The sequence below is a fragment of the Rattus norvegicus genome, chromosome 16, assembly GCF_021556685.1.
Source record: "Rattus norvegicus strain SHRSP/BbbUtx chromosome 16, alternate assembly SHRSP_T2T, whole genome shotgun sequence".
In the NCBI taxonomy this organism is placed as follows: domain Eukaryota; kingdom Metazoa; phylum Chordata; class Mammalia; order Rodentia; family Muridae; genus Rattus; species Rattus norvegicus.
The window spans coordinates 30,790,221-30,809,083 of NC_141549.1; the positions used below are offsets into that span (position 1 = coordinate 30,790,221).

Here is an 18,863-nt window from a genome sequence, read left to right on the forward strand (position 1 = left end):
GAACTCCCGGAGACGTGGTTGAAAGGTGAGGCTAAACCACCCCGACAACACAAAGTGCATCGACATATCTGTTTGTGCCGTCTCGTAGACATCCATTTTATACTGCATACAACAAGTCTGCCATGCATCCTTGCAAGGAGACGGATCCGCTACAGCCAGGTGGAACATCAGAGAAGGGAGCGAGGTTACAGAGCATCGATGAGTAACAGGCATGAAAGATAGTTCTCGCCTGAGAGGCTAATTCATACAGTGATAAAGTTTGCAGGCTCGGTAAAAGAGGAAGCAGTGAAAGATTGTCCCAAACTCTCTATTCTGGTGAGGAAGGAACTGTCGGTTACCAAAAGCAATTGGTCCGGGGGCTGTGGATTTCCCTCCTTCAGTAGAAGGCTTGTGTAGCACGTACAACGGCCAGGGTTGGACCCCCAGTACCATGTAAACAGTGCTAGATGGTACATGCCTACAATCTCAGCATTGTGGGGTAGAGCTAGGAGGCACGTGACAAAGCCAGCCTGGGCTACATAAGATCTTTCCTCAGACAAAGCCTAAGGACAATTGAACCAGGAGAATACATTAATGCTTAAAACTCAACGCTTAAGTTAATGATATAGACCGGACTCGTCCCGTTGTAATTCCTGAAAAGCATGATCAGCTTTTCTAGATGCATTGCCACTCAAACAGGACTTTATCTGAAGTAATTTGTTAACCTAGAAAAAAATCACACATATTTATTTTTGTGTGCATGTGCACGTTTGTGGGCGCGCACAAGCCACAGCACGCACACGGAGGTCCGTAAGCCTCGGGTTTTTCTCTCCGGGATAGAGAAATTGCTTCAGTTCGGTTGACAATTTGAATGTTAGCCAGGCGAAGTGCTGGAGGCTGCAATCGTGGTTCTTGGAAAGTTAAGGCAAGAGGACGAACGCTAGGGGTTAGAAAGATGGCTCAGTGGTTAAGACCACCTGAAGTCCCATTCTCCAGCATCTACACAGTGGTTAACTCCGGTTTTGAGGAGTCTGATGCCCTCTTGTGGTCACAGTGAGTACTGCACGACGCATCCTGCATAGACATAAACAGGTAGGCAAAACACCCACATGCATAAAACTAACTAAATCTTGAAAATAAAAAAAAAAAATAAGAGAAAAAAATTGAGATTAGCCTAGGCTGCAAAATGAGAGTCTCAACACACACACATACACACACACACACACACACACACACACACACACACACACACACCAAATGGATAGGTAACAGGCTTGGCATGGTGACACATGCCTTTAATCCCGGTTTTCAGTAGGCACACTCAAGATCTCTGCTCGCTTGAGGCCAGCTCTTCTATAGAGCAAGTTCCAGGATAGCTGGGCTGTACAGTGGTATCCTGTCTCAACAAAACAAAATCAACAAAACAGTATAAGTGGTGTGACTGGTACAGCACTTGCTACCAAGTCCCTGGGACACACATGGTGGACCTGCGCATTTGCACACTTACACACACACACACACACACACACACACACACACATACACGAAGAACTAGGACTTTATCAATACCATATCATCGCTTCTCTAGTTCACACCACTTTCTAACTGCTGGCTTTTATCTTATTCATTTTACTGTTTGTTTTGTTTTGTTTTGGGTTGGGGTTTTTTGTTTAGTTTTTTAAGATTCTTTTGTTTTTTGGTTTTGTTTTGAGACAGGTATGTTCTATGTAGTCCTGGCAGTCCAGGAACTCACTATGTAGATCAGGCTGGCCTTAAACTCATTGAGATCTACCCGTCTCTGCCTCCCTTCTTGGATCTTTTAAGGGCATCAAAAGATTTCTTTCAGTTCTTTCTAGATGTCCTTTCAAGATTCAGATATTTCCAGGCATGGTGGTATTGCTTTTAAGCCCAGCACTCAGGAGGTGGAAGCAGACCGACCTCTGAGTCCAGAGCTAGTCTGATCTATAGCTCAATTTCCGGGACACCCAAGGCTACACAGTAAGACCTTGTTTAAATAATAATAAAAATACCAGGCTTAATTTTTCAGCATTAATGATTTTTTATATGTATGAGTGTTTTGTCTGTATGTCTGTCTGCACCATTCTGTCTTTCTGGCACTCTTGGAAGGAAGAGGAGGGCATCACATCCCCCAGAATTGGAGTTATGGTTAGTGTGAGCTACTGTGTGGGTGATGGGGACCCAATGTGGATCCTCTACAAGAGCAGCAAATGCTCAAGCCATTTCTCCAACTCCAGACATTACATCACATTTAAATTATTTCACTGTCTTTCCCTTCCATTTAATGATGATGACGAAGCCCTAAAGAGCCTCAGGCATTGACTTGGCCATCTCGGTATCTTGATTTCCCTATGTAGGGTATGTCCCTATTTCCTGATAGTGTCCCCGAAGGACCTCTTTCAGCCCTTTGGGAACCAAATTACTTGAAGCCAAGATTTTTACAAGCACTGCTCAGCCATGAAAACTTTTTACCCTCAAATTTCTCCAACCATCTCATAACCAATCTTCTACCTGGTGAATTTGATCTTTAGAATGGATCAAAGCTCCACAGAAGGGTAGACTGCCCCACCTGCTGGCCCATTAAGAGGGAAACTGTGAGGTGCTGGTTCCGGTTCTGTTGTTACCTTGCCTTGCCCTCCGGGCCTTGTGAAGTAGTTTGCTGCAGAGCTCTCCCCACCTTTTGAGACAATGGGTTTTGCTTTTTTTTTACTTTACAGGCTGGGTTTGTGTTTTGTTCTTTTACACTTAGCTATGTCATAAGGTAATAGATTCGCTCCAGCAGGTCATGGTCTTTTCTTAGTTCTCACAATGGGGCGTGTCTCTGGGCCGGGGAGGTGCAGTGGAGTACAGTTATCTTCTCTTTAGCTTCCCTCTTTTCCCCTGCCCTTTCCTTTACCTGTTTTAGGAAGCTAGATACTCGACTCTAAGGTATTGGCAAGAATCCTGCCCTTAATTTTAGCTAGTTTAGACCCTTCCGGGTTGCCATAGTGACATCATTTTCTTTGAATCACCTCATCTATGTTATCAAAGAAACAAGTCCATGCTCTCTGAAAGGCCCACAGAACAGATTCAGTCTCCCTTTATCCTTGTCTTTTTTATGAATTAATGAAAATGGCCATTCTAGACCAAAGTAAGTTTCTAAATCAGCCTGTAGCCCTAATATGGTCCTCTAGCTGCTCTTAAAAACAAACCTACAGTAGCAAGACTTGGAGAAGGTCGCCAGAAGGAATTAAATGATTGTTTCATTGGGTTGGCCAATCTTTAGGGAAGCTACCTGCTGCTCTTCAGGCACAAAGCAAGCAGAGAAAGAGAGGTATTGGGCATGCGCAGTCCCAATCCTCACCCACTTTCCATGGAGCCGCCCACCACCATGTAGGCAGGACCAGACCACAAGCAGGAACGGCCCACATATGCACGGATACAGTGTCTGGTGTAAACTGTAGAACCTGCTATCTCTAATGCTTGTCTGACAGAATTTATGTTTGGGTTAAGATTAATTGTTTTTCACCAAAATGTTATATAGATAGTTGTGGGTTGAATGTGAGGCCCCCATAGGCTCATGTGTTTGGACCCTTTGTCTACAGCTGCGATGCTATTGGGGAAGGTGGAGTTCCGATAGAAGACACTCAGGGGCAGGGCTTGAGGATTTCTACTCCAACCCATTTTATGCTCGTACTCACTCCAGTTTCTTCCGTGGGAGAAAGGGAGGTATGTGAAGATTAGAGGACAGCCTGTGGGAGTTGGTTCTTACCTTTCACCTTTTGCTGTTTATTTCTGTTTTGAGACTGACTCCCTCGTTGTACTGAAACTCATTATGTAGACCAGGCTGGCCTCCGATCCTGAGATCAACCTGCTTCTGCGCCCTGCTTCCCAAGTCGGTGCTGGGATTTTAGATGTGCACCACACCTGGCTGCCTTCCGCCATTTCTATATTGGTTTGTTTGTTTGTTTGTTTGTTTGTTTGTTTTTTGAGGCAGGGTTTCTATATGGAGCCTGGCTGTCCTGAACTACCTTGGCAGACCAGGATGACCTCCATGGCAGAGATCTGCCTGCCTCTGCCTCCCAAGTACTGGGATTAAAGGTGGCTGCCACATCCCAGCTCTGCCTTCCACCTTAAAAACCTTGTATTTATTAATTTATGTGTCTATGTGTGGGTGTATGCATGCTATGGCCCAGGCGTGGAGATCAGAGGACACCCTGCAGATGTGGGCTCTCTTCTTCCACAGCATGGGTCCCAGGGGTTAAACTCAGGTTGTCAGGTTTGATGGTAAGTGCTTTAAGCTGGTAAGCCATTTTGCCACCCACCACCTGGCTTGTTTGGGATTTTGTTGTTTAGTTTATGTGTGTGAGTGTTTTGCCACATGTATGTTTGTATGTATGTATGTATGTATGTGCACCATGTGAATGCCTAGTGCCTGCAGAGGCCAGAAGACAGAGTTAAAAGATGGCTCAGCAGTTAAGAGCACTGAATGTTCTTCCAGAGGTCCTGAGTTCAATTCCCAGCAACCACATGGTGGCTCACAACTATCTGTAATGAGATCTGATGCCCTTTTCCGATGTGTCTGAAGACAGCTACAGTGTACTTATAATAAATAAATAAACCTAAAAAAAAGAGTCGGATCCCCTGGAACGGGATCCTTTTCTTTTGCTTCCGTTTGAGTGCTGGGATTGAGCCCTCTCTCTTAACTACTGAGCTGTCTCTCCAGTCTGTGCCCCCACCACACACATCCCCCCTTGCTTTTTGAGTCAGGGTCTCTTGTTTCTTCTGTTGCACAGTGTACTACAGGCTTGCCGACTCACAAGCTCTAACCAATCCTCCTGCTTCCATTTCCCAGCTCCCTGGGTGGTGGGACTATAAACGGCCAGGTACTGCATCTGACAGTCGTGTGCCTGCTGGGGATGGAACTCAGGTGGTCCGGCTTGCGGTGCAAGCACTTTTACACGTTGAGACACAGACCCACTCTGACCGGCATTTTTAATTTTAATAATTATTTTTTTGTAAATAAAATGTTTAAACTTTTTAGCGCACATGGTGTTTTGCCTGCATGTGTGTCTGTGTGAAGTGTCTGATGTTGGAGTTACAGACTGTTGTGAGCTACCAAGTGAGTGCTGGGAACAGAACCCAGGTCCTGTCTGCATGTCTGCGTGAGGGTGTCAGATGACCTGGAGCTGGAGTTAATAGGCTGTTGTGATCCGTTATATGGGTGTGGGAATTGAACCTGTGTCCTCGGGAAGAGCAGCCCCTGGTACTCCCAACACTGAGCCCTCTCCAGCCCTGACTGGTATTTTTGTTTACAGGCTTTTGCTGTTTTTCTTCTTTGAGATAGGGCCTCACATACTTCAGGTTGTCCTAGAACTCACGATGTAGCCAAAGCTGTCTTGAGTTCAACCTCATCCTGCCTCTACCTCCCTAGGTCAATGTAGAGTTCCCGATCACAATCTTTTTTTCCTTATTGTTTTAAATTTTTATTTATTTTATTGCTTTGAAGCAATGAAAAACTGGGTAGACTGACCTAGTGGTTGGTCTAGAAGGCCAAATCCCTAGTCCTCTTGTGTCGACTCCCAAATCTGCAGTTACAGGGATGCACCCTAAGCCTGGATTATAGTGCTGGATTTTGTGCTTTGTTTCGTTTGATCTTGTTGTAGGATGTCATACAGGTGAGGCAGGTACAAGATAGAACAAGGCCTGTCATTGGACGAGAAGGAAGAATGGGCGGGAGAAGAGTTTGAAGGAAGAGGAGGAGACTGGAACAGAGGAGACAGGAGGAGAAGCCGCAGAGAGAACATGGAGGCGGATGTTAAGATTCCACTCTGTGTATTTACAGGTTGTTATGAATGTTCTTAAGGAATGGATGTGTACAGGGCTTTAAATGTCTAGGTGGGCGATTATAACTTACCAATTGATCAGAGGTTATTGTTTGGTGTGTTCTTTCTTGTGGCGAATTAAGTTTAAGAAAGTATGTGGTGGCTAGGACACTAAGCCGCCATGGAATTGAGATGTGTGTTTCTGGCAAGATATCTATCAGATATCTTAGGGCACTGTGGTGCCAGACCTAGTGGAGGTAAAAGACAACCATGTTATTTATTATAATTTTACAGCAACATGTTGTGTTAGATGTATTCATTTTATTTTATGTGCGATAGTTGGTTTGCTCAAATGTATGTATGTGTACCGCAAGTGTGTCTGCTGCCCCCCAAATTCAGACTATCTGCTGGTTGCTCAAAACTGCCTTTCTGGACAGTTCAAGTGGCAAGAAGGGTAGGAGAAACCGCCTTCTAGGTCCTTCCAGAACACACTAATGCAGGAGAGACAGACTGTGCCACACTCCATGGTCCCTGGGTTCTGGAAGAAGTCCTTACACATAGGACAGTGAGCCTCTGCTTGGAGATCTGCCAGCCCTGCAGCAAGGTCCATTGAGACTTGAACAAAGGATGTGGGAGAGAACACCCTGCTTCTGAAAGGCCTGGTCGCCAAGAAATGGAGTTATAGGTGGTCCTAAGCCAACCTGTGGGTGCTGGGAACTGAACCGTGGTTCTCAGCAAGAAGAGTCAGTGCCCTAACCACTGAGCCACTTCACCAGCTTATGTTGCTGATTTTGCTTTTGCTTTTGCTTTGGCTTTGATTTTGATGTTTGATTTTGAGGTTTTCTTTGTGTAGCCTCAGCTATCCTAGAACTAGCTCTGTAGACCAGGCTGGCCTCAAACTCACAGAGATCCTCCTGCCTCTGCCTCCCCAGGGCTGGTACTAAAGGCGTGCGGGCACCATCACTTCCCAGTATACATGTTGCTGGTTTTGTTTTATAGCTGATTTATGAGTTAAATCTGTGCAGTAGAAATGCCCTGTATTTCCCTGTATCGAAATTCCTTTAATCTCTAACTTTGCCCAATGATTTTTGCACTCATAGTTTTTATCGACGTTTCATTCAGTGCATGTGGAATGTGTGTGCTCTCGAACAAGTATGTGCACATAGGCATCACCATGGAGGCAAGTTGCAAGAGTTGGTTCCTTCTACGATGTGGGTCTCAGGGGCTGAACTTGAGCCCATCTGCATAGGGTTCTTATGTGGGTGCTTTAATACACGGGCGGTCACAAAGTCTGCTGTTTAAACTCCTGTCTCTTACCTCATCCATAGGAAGGACTTAGTTCCTTGGAGGTGAGGCATCTTTCTTGAACAAGAAAACTTTGCTTGACTTCAGGTCACTGAGCTGAGAAAGCAACAGCCTAGTTGACATGTTCTGACATACAGTAGGCTGTGGGTGCTGCACCCTGCCAGCTGACTCTGGTGCTAAGGTACACAGGTCTCAGCAAACTTTTAAAGGCCACCATCAACAAGGCACTGAAGCTCAAAGCTGGTCAGTCTTCCAGCGCTAAGGGAGGACTGGTGCTTGCTGGTTTTGAGCTGCAGAGAGTCTGGCCTTCCAGAAGCAGGGTGTCCTCGTCCACAACCTTTATTCAGGGCTCAATGGAGCTTGCTGCAGGGCTGGCCAATCTCCAAGCAGAGGCCTACTGTCCATCTGTAAGAACTACTTCAAGAACCCAGTGACCATGGAATGTGGGCATGAAGTCTGTCCTTCCTACATCATTGTGTTCTGGAAGGATCTAAAGGGTGGTTTCCCCTGCCTTTCTTGTCACTTGAACCAACAAGGAAGGAATTGTTGAGCAATCAGCCACCAGGTGAGTTGACGGGCGTTACCATGGTGCCCCCCCTCCAAAAAAAAAGAGCAGTAGGGAATGGCAGGAAGGGAAGCTTTCAAGTGGGGAGCCACAGCAGGCTTCCTGTCTGCTGCACAGCTTCCCCCCAAGTCACCTTGTTGTGCCCATGGAGAACGCCTCCCTCTGCCATAGGAAACAAATCGACTTTTCCGTTCAGCTGTGGAGGGAGATGGTGGAGTCAGTCCAGAAAGTAATTGCCACACAGGGGAGGAGATCACTAGAACTGAGAAAAAGAGCAGAACACAGAAGAGAAGAAATGAAGTCTCGATGTGAACAGTAGAGATGGTTTCCCCAGGATGAACAAGAGAAGATTCTTGAGCAGTTACAAAGCAGAGAGATGAATGGGTTAGCCAAACTTAATAAAAAAAAAAACAAAAAACAAAAAACCTAGCGAAATTACCAGATCACGCTTCTTCATTAAAGCATCTGTTAAAAAGGATAAAGAACAAGGGTGTAGTCAGACCTGGCATTGCTGGCAAGTGTTACAGATTTGTATGAGAGATACAAACACTCGGGATGGCCTGAGATTGCCTCAGTAAAACAGAGAGGATATGACTACAAGTTGCCTCTACAGTATTCTGACTTAGAATTATCAAGCAATTTCAAGGTGATGGAATTCTGGATCCTGAAACAGCAAATAGACTTAGTCTCAAAGGATAAAAAAGCTGATCAATATGGGACTAGGGGATGGTATCCTATAGCACACGAAGATTTCGCTGTTACCCTGCCATTCTGGGCTCTGAGGGAGATAGCTTAGACAGACAATACTGGGACGTCAATGCGGAACACAAGTTTGAATGGCTCCTGGGGGTCTGTAGAGAGCCTTTTCCTGGGCATGGAAATGATGAACGGCTCTCAGTGCAGGATGGATTATGGGGAGTTGGGCTAAACGATTTGGCAAATTATGTTGCATTAGGCCATGAGAAAAACCAATCTTCTGTCCAAAGTAGCACCTAATAGGATTGGGAATTTTTTAGAGTCTGAAATGCATGAGTTCTGTTTTACACTTTGAGTGTTAAGTCCCTTCTGCACAGGCTTAGCGACTGTCCCAGTGGCACATGTTGGCCTTTGTTCTACACTGGCTAACACTGGCGATGGCTACCTATCCTCTGAAGCTCTGCACAGTTGCAGATCCTGAGTGACAACAAGACAGAACAACCAGTAGATAGAGTGGGCGGGACAGGGTGAGCGGTGGGGAGGGTGAGCAGAGGATAGAGCGGTGAGGGTTTTTGTTTTGCTTTCCTTGTTTTGCAGTTTTCACTGTAACAACCACGATTGTTATTGTGTTTTTAATCTGCATCAGGAGTAGCCTGTTTGATGAAACAATGTCCAATAATGACACAGAGGCACACATCATTAGAAATAAAAATAAAACCTTAAGTGGTTTTGCTTTTGTTTTTAACATAAAAAGAAAAACCTTTACCAATGGTAAGCATGTATACTCTTTTATGTCATCACTTCGTATTTCTTAAAGGTGTTGATGTGTAGTCCAGGCTGGTGCAGAACTTGGGTGTAGAGAGCGGCGCGGCGAAACAAAGATGGCGCCGACATCCAGCCTTGTCTGGATATAAACGACTTACTGCGCATGTGCAGGCTTGTCCCCTTGCTAGGGCTCCCTCTAGTGGTGAACAGCGGTACTGCACATGTGCAGTTTATGCACCAGGTGTTAGTTGACCGTTAATATGCTAATGAGGTGATTCATTCTCCGCCAATCCCTGGAGGACAAGTAGTGGGGTATTCCAAGCCCCACCAATCCCTGAGAGATAATTAGCATACTGTTGGCTATATAAGCCGAGCGATTTTGCTGCTCAGGGTCCCTGTTCAAGAGAGCTGTAACACTAAGAAGAGCTGTAACACTGAGAAGAGCTGTAACACAGTAAAGGCTTGCTCGCAGAAGAATCCTGTTGCCGCGCGTCGTTCTTGCTGGCGGGACATTGGGCGCGCGACACTTGGGGTCCCCCTGTGTTTCTTCCAGGCACTGTATTTAGAGGTTCATGCTGGCATTTGAAGGAAGGAACTTCCAGCACTCACTGGTTTGCCTCAGTGTTTCTCACCAAAATGATATGCACCCAGTTCTGGGTGGGTTCGTTCGTTCGTTCTTTCTTTCTTTCTTTCTTTCTTTTTTCTTCCTTCCTTCCTTCCTCCCTCCCTCCTTTCTTCCTTCTTTCCTTCTTTTCTTTCTTCTATTTTTTGAGCTATCACTGTGTGGAGTAGGCTGGCCTTGAGCATACCGAGCCTCTCCAGACTACTACCCAGTTTTCTGCAGTGCTGGGGATGGAGTTAGTGGTCTGTTTTATTGACTGCACTATGGGCAAAAGGGAGCTCACACACCACTCACCTCTCTCTCTCTCTCTCTCTCTCTCTCTCTCTCTATATATATATATATATATATATATATATATATATATATATATATATTCTCTTACAGGTAGGAACTTTGCAGTGCCAACTACTCGAGGAGCTAAAGGAGTATGGAAGGGTGAATGGTAGCCAGGGTGACAGCAAGCCAACAAAGGAATCTGTTGAAGTTGAGCATTGGTGGCACATCCCTGTCATCTCAGTACTTAAGAGGCTGGGGCTACATGGTCTCCAAACTCTTACACCCCTAAAAGACAAAAAGCTGTTGTGATAACAACCCATACTGTAGCATGGATAAGGTCTTACCTAGCATGGATAAGGTCTCAGGCTTAATTCTCAGCACCACAAAATATCTCTCCAAGAGTGGACTTCAAACACCCTGCTTTAGTTCTGAAGGCTGTTTGATGGTATAATGGCAGTGCCCAAGAAAGCCAGAAGAGAGCTTTAGCTCCACTGGGAATGGAGTTAAAGGCATTTTAAGCTACTTTGTGCAGCTGGTAGTTTCCCAAATCTTCTGGAAGAGCAACCAATGTTCTCTTTTCTGTTTTGCTTTTGTTTTGTATTTTTGTTTTTTGTTTGTTTGTTTTTAAGACTGACCTGGAACTTAGAGATTGGATGTTACCACCTGAAGCACTGTCTTTATAAATACATACATACATACATACATACATACATACATACATACATACAAACATACCTGGAAACTTAAGGCTGGAGAGATGGCTCCAGTGTTAAGAACACTGGTGACTCTTATAGAAAACCAATATCTGTTACCAGCACCCCATGGTGGCTCAAGACCATCTGAAACTTAAGTCCCAGGGATGCATGTTTTAATTCAACTGGGCACAACGGACAGAGTGAGGCCCCAGAGCCAGTAGTGTCTGCTCACTGAACCCCAGTCCTGGGCACAGTGGAGAACTATGGAGTGTTCCCCAGAGCTCAGACTTAGGACATCTCAGAACTACAGGCTGAGACCAAAATACACACACCTTCAAGGAATTGGTCCACTGGGCATGCCTGAGCCTGGTTCTGTTCTAGTACCTCAGAATAAGGTGACACTTCTCTGGGCCAGCTGGACATATAGCATCATCTCGGGTTGGTGGCATCTCTGACAGAAGCTCCTGGCTTTCCAACCTGAAACCTAGGTGTTAGGTCTCCTTCAAGCCCACGATACTGAGGCTGCAAGAGATCAGTGAGCCTCACGCCGGAGCCAGAGGGCTCTGAGAGCTTCACCTTTCAGCCCAACTGCACCAGCAGTTCGGCCCACAGGTATTCTTTTGTCTTTCATTTTCTATTGTTTACCATCAGCTCTTACATATACATCTCAGGGTGACTTTCCTTTGGTTTATTGTTCAGGACATTTTAGGTCTGTTTCTGTTTCTTCATTTAATTCATGTAAAGCATTCTTTACCTTCAGTCGAATCTCATATACCCTCTCCCTCTTAGTCCTGTCTTTTCCCTTTCATCCTTTCCCCTCCCCCTTGACTTAACTACAGCCTTCCATGACTTTAACGATCTTTTAAAATCCACAGCCACCAACAATGTCTCACCTTTCCCTTCTTAGCTACGTTACCCACATCTGACAGTTTCTTTTATTTTCTTCAGTCGATCTAATACTTAATCAGTACCCTTCCTCATCCTATATCCTTCCTATGTCAATTCTGGAGATCCAAGGAGAAAGACCCAAATCATCATGGCTAAATTAAATAAAGCAAGCAATTGGTTAAAGCAAGCTTTTTTATTTCTGTACACAAGCTGTCTCTCTCTAAAAGTGAGGTTGCAGAGGTCAGCATTGAAGATGAAGAAGACAAGGTTTTTATAGCTCAGGGGTAGGGGGTTTCCAAATGGAGGAACTGGAAGGCAAAATAGGAGGAGTTACAGCAGCAGGACATAAACATAACAAGTTAGTCATAAGGACCTCCTGAAACAAAGGCATGATTGCAAGGTGGCCATAGCAAGGTGGCCATGACAAGGTGGTCATGACAAGATGGTCATGCAAGGTGGTCATAACAAGTTGGTCATAGCAAGGTGGTCATGACAAGGTGGTCATAGCAAGGTGGTCATAGCAAGGTGGTCATGAGAAGGTAGTCATAACAAGGTGGTCATGACAAGGTAGTCATAGCAAGGTGGTCATAGCAAGGTGGTCATAGCAAGGTGGCCATGACAAGGTGGTCATGACAAGATGGTCATGCAAGGTGGTCATAACAAGTTGGTCATAATAAGTGGTCCTGACAGGATAGTCTTAACAACCTTTTAAAACAAAGGTAGAGTTGCAAAATGGTTTTGAAACAAAGACACGGTTGCCATGTCCTGGAACGGGCAATACAGAAGCATTTGTAGTTAAGGTTCCAGGTGGGGCATAGACCAGTCTTGGAGAAACAGAGGTTTAATCATAAATGGGAATGAACCTGGTTTGTCTTTAGTATAAGGTAACTTTTAAACCTGAGATGGAGTCAGGCTGGCTCTTTACCTACTCCTAATCTCATTGACTAAACTCAGTACACTCTACACTATGCTTGCTTGTTTACTCTCCAACAGTGTTAGAAGTCTAAGGGGCTACTGTTATTAGTTGGTGAGCAGGACAATTCTACGATGGTAAAACCAAATACCTACAGCTGCTCTCCTAGTTAAGATTCCACTCAAGGAATAATCAAGAACTTACTCCAGGTACCAGAGCTTCTGGTCTGAGTAATTATTTTTCCCACTACACATTCAATATACATTCACGTCTCGTCTGAACATTAAAAATATTTCAACTGAAAGAATAAACATGCGCTATCATGTTTGAGTCACTCTATTATTATTATTTTTGAGATAGTGTCTTGCCATGTAACTCCAGTTGGTCTTGATCTCTGACCTGTAGCTGAGGCAAATCTCGAACTCATCCAGATCCACCTGTCTCTGCCTCAGGAAGGATGGGATTCAGGGCGTGCACACCCACTCCAGCCACTGTCATTTTCTATGAGTTTTGCCTGGATCCTTGGATTTGGGTATTGGTGAGAGGTTCTGGAATCACTTCTTGAAGCGCCCTTCATACCACTATATATGGCTCTCACAACTAGAAGTGTCTTCTCAAGTCTTTGTGGAAGACGGAATTCTTACTTCCATAGCTGGCACCAAGCAGAAATAACTGCTTTTCACTAGCGCTAGGATGTAATGTTGTTCATGGCTCTGACTCTGCAAACTCCAGCTCATTACAGAACTTCAGTTTCCCTTTAAAACATCCAATCACAGAGCTTAGTGCCACGAAACACACTTGTAGTCTCAACCAAGAGGATCTTGAGTTCAAGGCCAGCCTAGGCGATGTAGAGAGAGCCTATCTCAAAAACAAATGAAAAAGGGTGCTTAGACACCTCTGAGAATTAGAATGGAGCCCAGCTCTTTGCCTCACTGTCCTTTTAAAATTATTTCTTGTTAAATTGACCTACTTGCCTGTGTCTGTTCACCAGGGCCACATCCTGCTTGTGGAGGTCAGAAGACAACTTACACTGTTTCCCCTGGGCCCTGGGGATCCAACTCATCAGGTTTGGCAGGCAGCACCTTACCCACTGAACTAACTTGCTTTGTCCTTACTGTCTTTTTTTTAAGGATTTTTTTTTTTCAGTCATGTGTATAAGTGAGTGCAAGTGCCCATGGAGGCCATGAGAGGGTGTTGGGTCCCCAGGAACTGGAGTTACAGGCAGCTGTGAGCCACCTGTGTGGGTTCCAGGAACCAAACCTGTGTCCTCTGCGAGAGAAGTAAGTGTTCTTAACCACTGAGCTCTCCCTCCTGCGCCAGTGTTTGGTTTATTTTATTTTATTTTATTTGCATGTGGACATGCAAATGCCCTCCTGGGGTCAGAGGACAGCCGGGAAGGGGCAGTTCCAACCTTCCATTTTGTTGGTGACACTGTCTCATTGCCACTGAGTAACCTGGTCAACGAACCGCCTCCTACACCAGTTAGCAATCAAGAAAGTGCCCAGACCAACTCCTTAACGAAGACGCCTTCTTCCTAGTTTTCTTTCCGCCGTCTAAGCCCAGTTCTGAAACTGACAGCCATTAACAATGGAGCCTCTCCTTTTTGGACGTGAGGCTCTGCCATGTTCTCTACACTTTAAGAGCTTCTAGCTGGCATCCTGTGCTATCTGTTTTGGATAAGAGTCGGCAGTTCTCAATCCAGAAGTGTGTCAGAGGCTCCGTCTGATTGTTAAAATGCGGACTGTGGACATGGCTCAGTCCATAGCCCCTACAGCTGCAGGCCCAGCTGCTACCGGCTTGATTATTTTTTTTTTTAAATTGATGTTTTATTTATTTAGATTTTATTGTGTTTATGTGTATCCATATGAGTGTATGCAGATGCTCCAGGAGTTCAGAAGAGGATGTTAGATTCCTAAGACCCTGAGTTAGAGATATTTTGGAGGTACATGTCATGAGCGTGAGAAATTGACTTCTGGTTCCTCTGGAAGAGCAGCCAACACTCTTAGCAGTTCTTGATCTTCCTGACTGAGTAGCAAATACGCTTAGACACTGGGCCATCTCTCCAGCCCTAAGTGTTTGTGGTTAATTAGCATGTAGAAATGCATACTATAATTTATAGTTTGCAATATGACACTTCAAATTCAATATGTAATGATCGGATCTGCATAAGGCATGTCTGGTGGGAGGGTGTTTTGCTTTGTTTTTGTTTGCTTTTTGTTTTTTTTTTGTTTGTTTTTTTCCTGCTAGGGATTAAAACCAGAGCTTCACACCTTCAGGGCCATGACCCTTGGAGGTCAGAGAAGCTTGTTGAATCCCCTGGAACTGGAGTTACAGACGGCTAGAGATCGCCATGCAGGTGCCCGAGCTACAGAATTATTTCAAGGCCAGTCTAACCTGCCTAACTTTTGAAAAACGTTGTTATCATATTTGTGCACACCACGATACTTGCAGAAGTCAAAAGACATTTTTTTTTTTTTGCCTTTGTTAATGCAAATAAGGACCTTGTCATCAACGCAGAGACAGGAAGATTCTCTGAGTTCCAGGCCAGCCAAGATACTAAGCAGAGAACACTGTCTCAAAAATAAAACCAACTAGAAAGGGTGCGTTAAATTGGAGAGGATGGGGCAGCAAAATGGCTCAGGGAGTAAGGGTGCTTGCAGCCACGCCATACACAGGACCACCTGAATTCAGTCCCCAAGACCCACTTGAAGCTGTAAGGAGAGGCTCTACAGAGCAGTCTTTCCAGCCCCACAAGGACCATGATGCACACACACGTGTTCCCACACATCTCACAAGGACACAATAATAAAGTAATTTGGCTTTGGTTTTGTACAAGCTGGCCTTGAACTCATTATGAGTAATTCAGACGGACCATAAACTTTCATCTTCCTGCCTGAGCCTCCCGAGGAGTTGGAATCTGACCTGCTGGCCTGCGTGCAGATCCGCGAGTGATCGTGTCTTTTTTTTTTCTCCTTTTCTTTTTTTCGGAGCTGGGGACCGAACCCAGGGCCTTGCGCTTGCTAGGCAAGCGCTCTACCACTGAGCTAAATCCCCAACCCCGATCGTGTCTTTTTTTTTTTTTTTTTTTTTCTTTTCTTTTTTTCCGGAGCTGGGGACCGCCGATCGTGTCTTAATTAACTGACTTATAATTAATTTTGAGAGCAGGCTGGCCTCCGGCTCCCAGAGATCCACCTGCCTCAGCCTCCCAAGTGGTGGGATTAAAGGCGTGCACCACCATATCCGACTGATTCTGCCCCCCCCCCTAAAAGTTGCTCTAGAGTCTAAAGAGACCAGACAAGGTACAATCTGTGCCCCGACGCTTTCTGCACTTAGTTATGCTCCCATCAGCCCTTTCTATGCTCCCCCAACACACACCACCCCAGTTTACCTGTGGGAGGCACACGGGCAGCTCTACAGAAACGCTGAGCCCAGCACAGAGCACACGGACCAATTGCTGGGATTACAGGTGCTTACCCAGTGTGTGCTATACAGAGTCAAGTCCAGAGCTCGGCACATGCTAAGTAAACGCTAACTCACTGAGCTGCAACCCTGGCCTTGATTTTTTTTTTAAATATAGACTTTTTTTTAATGTGATGAGAAGAAAAGTAAAGAGACCAAGAGCATGGGTGTAGTTTTCACAGTTGCTTAATGCTTCTATATTGTCTGTTTACACACATGTACACGCGTGATGTGTTTGGGTATTTGAGCCACAATGTGAATTTGGAGTTTCTAGGCTGACTATGGAGTTGGTTTCCTTCTCTTACTTTGGTTTTTGTATGTGCGTTTGTGGACTCAGAGCTCACACATGGCTGCCAGAGAACAACTTAGAGATTGGTTCTTTCTGTCGTGTGGTTCTGTGGAAAGGACTCAGGTCACCGTGGTTGGCCTCAGGCACCTTGACCCTCTGAGCCACCTTGCTGGCTCTCCTCTATCTCTGAATGCTTCGTTGAGCTCAATGACTTGAAACTCCAGCTTCAGGGGATCTGACACCTCTGGCTTCCCTAGGTATTTGCACTAATGTTTGCCTTCCTACATGTAGACACACACACAACCAAAAATTATAAAAATAGATTGAAAAAGAGTTATTTCTCATCCACAGGAATTCTAGGTGTATTACAACCCTGCCTGCTTTCTGAACCCAAGCTCATGGCCTATACTGTGAGACAGTTACAAGCTCTGAACTCTGCTCTTCATCTCATCTAAGTTAAGGCACTTTGGTTGGATGTCAGTGCACACTATCAGAGTGTCAGGCCAGTGACACCTACAAGGACTCGGAATGACACAGTTCACAGTCTTGAGCTCCTGGGAGGCAGGCCCTGCCAAGGACCTTCTCCATCTACTTTCCTCCCAGGCCAATGGACTTCAGAACTCTAGAAAACTTGCAGGACAAGTGTGACTGTTCCATTTGCCTGGATTTCTTAGAAGACCCAGGGACCACTAGATGTGGGCACAACCGTCGTGCCTGCCTCAGTTTGTTCTGGAGTGATCTGAAACACATCTTCCCCTGCTCTGTCTGCCAAGCTGGCTTCCCACAGAGAAGCTTGAGCAGAAAGCACCAGCATGGTCACGTGATGGAAATCGTTAGCCTCTTGCAGAAGAGACAGGCAAGAGGCAGGAAGAGCACACGATGTGTCAGAAGCATGATCAGCCTCTGGTCCAGCTCTGCGTGAAGGATCTAGATATTTTATGTACCCAGTGTAGCCTCTCTGTTGAACACCAGGGCCATTACACCTGCCCCATTAAGAAAGCTGGCTCTTACCACAGAAGAATTCTAGAGGGGGCCATTGAAACTTTGAAGTGCAAGGTGAAAGGAGTCAAAAGAAGAAGAAGACCTAGCTCTGGGGTGCAGAAGAGTTCTTGAAGTGAGGGAGGAGACAGAATATAAAAGAAATAAGTTGTGAATTTGGGCCAATCAATCTGTTCCTGAAAAATGAGTATGAAGTGAATGTAAATGAGATACACATTGAGGAGCTTGTGGGTTTATCAGAACTGAATGAATATCTCAACAATCTGTCAGACCACGTTTCCACAGCAAAAGATCTGTTGAAGGAAGCAGAGGCCATACATGAAGGGTCAGATGTCACACTCCTGACAAGCACTCTGAGAGCCTACCACAGGCTGCAAAACCTTAGATACCCCCAAACTGTAGTCATTCAGGTCAAAGCACTATGGCCTCAGCCTCCCGCCACAGTATTCTGGCTTGGACAGAATCATTAAGTGATTTCAAACAGGTATGACTTGTGGTCTTGACATAGCACACCCTCAGCTCGTTACTTCTGAGGATAGAAAGTCTGTGCTTTATAAAGAAGCAAGGCAACATGTGTGTGCTGGCCCTCGGAAATTTCACCTCTGGGCTGCTCTCCTGGGGTGTGAAGGATTCCATTCGGGTTGACTGTACTGGGGAGTAAAAGTGGGAGACAAGCCCAGGTGGGCACTGGGTGTGTGTCAAGCCTGCTTTTCTGGGGACTTGAGCAATCAGCCTTTGGTTGCCGAGGGCCTCTGGGCAATTGGGAGGTAACTGAGAGTACCTATGTCACCTGTGGGCCTTCAAGAACTGAATTCTGCCAGTGGTGCGGCCCAGCAAGATTGGCAGCTTTTTGGATTATGAATTGGGTGAGCTCTCCTTCTACAATATGAATGACAGATCTCTTCTCTACACTTTCGGGAATTCTTTAACCAGCACTCTTTGGCCTTATTTCTCTACAGGAACAGATTCTGAATCTCTCGAAATCTTAACCCACCCCACACCAGACACAGGGTCTTACTTAGGATAATTTAGCCAGCACATTTAAGCTAGTGATTAAGCAAACAAACAAACAACAAAATCCACCACCCACAAAACACCCAAGTCTTTTAAATTTAAGCACTGAAAACCGGACTGCATTTTTAACTATTGCTTTCAGTAACTCTAAGAAACAGGATAGTGTGACACACACCTGTCCCATCCTAGCACCTGAGAGATGTGGGTACCAAGAGTAAGACAGTCAATATGAGACCCCCGGATGGCAGCTGAGGTTGTCCTCTAGCCTCTTCCTGCACACACATGTAAGTGCACATCGTCTCCTGCCATACACAATAAGAATGCAGGTCAGAGAACAGAGTATTGGGGAAGAGGCACTGAATAGACCAGTTAGGGCAAGAAAACAGTGACTTAAGGGAGAGCTGCTGCCGCCGCCGCCCCATTTGGGAGACAAACTAAAGATGGAGTGGTTTGACCCATGTGGGATGGAGATTTTATTCATTGAAGTAGCCACTGTGTGTTAAGATAGGAGAACGCATGCACTGTGTGAAGGATTAGCGACTGAGAAGATGGGTTAGAACAGCCAATAAGAGGTAG

The 18,863-nt window shown here is 45.4% G+C and overlaps 1 protein-coding gene and 1 pseudogene across 1 annotated transcript; both read left to right on the top strand.

Moving 5' to 3' along the window:
- Window positions 1-7,459: 7,459 nt before the first annotated feature.
- On the top strand, window positions 7,460-8,852 carry Trim60-ps1 (tripartite motif-containing 60, pseudogene 1; annotated as a pseudogene).
- An 8,029-nt stretch (window positions 8,853-16,881) lies between these two features.
- Window positions 16,882-18,300, top strand: Trim60 (tripartite motif containing 60). The gene is given in 7 exon segments (XM_087589597.1): window positions 16,882-17,128; window positions 17,131-17,342; window positions 17,344-17,411; window positions 17,413-17,659; window positions 17,661-18,039; window positions 18,042-18,086; window positions 18,089-18,300. Coding segments are annotated over 7 exon segments (1,410 nt in total).
- Window positions 18,301-18,863: the final 563 nt, after the last annotated feature.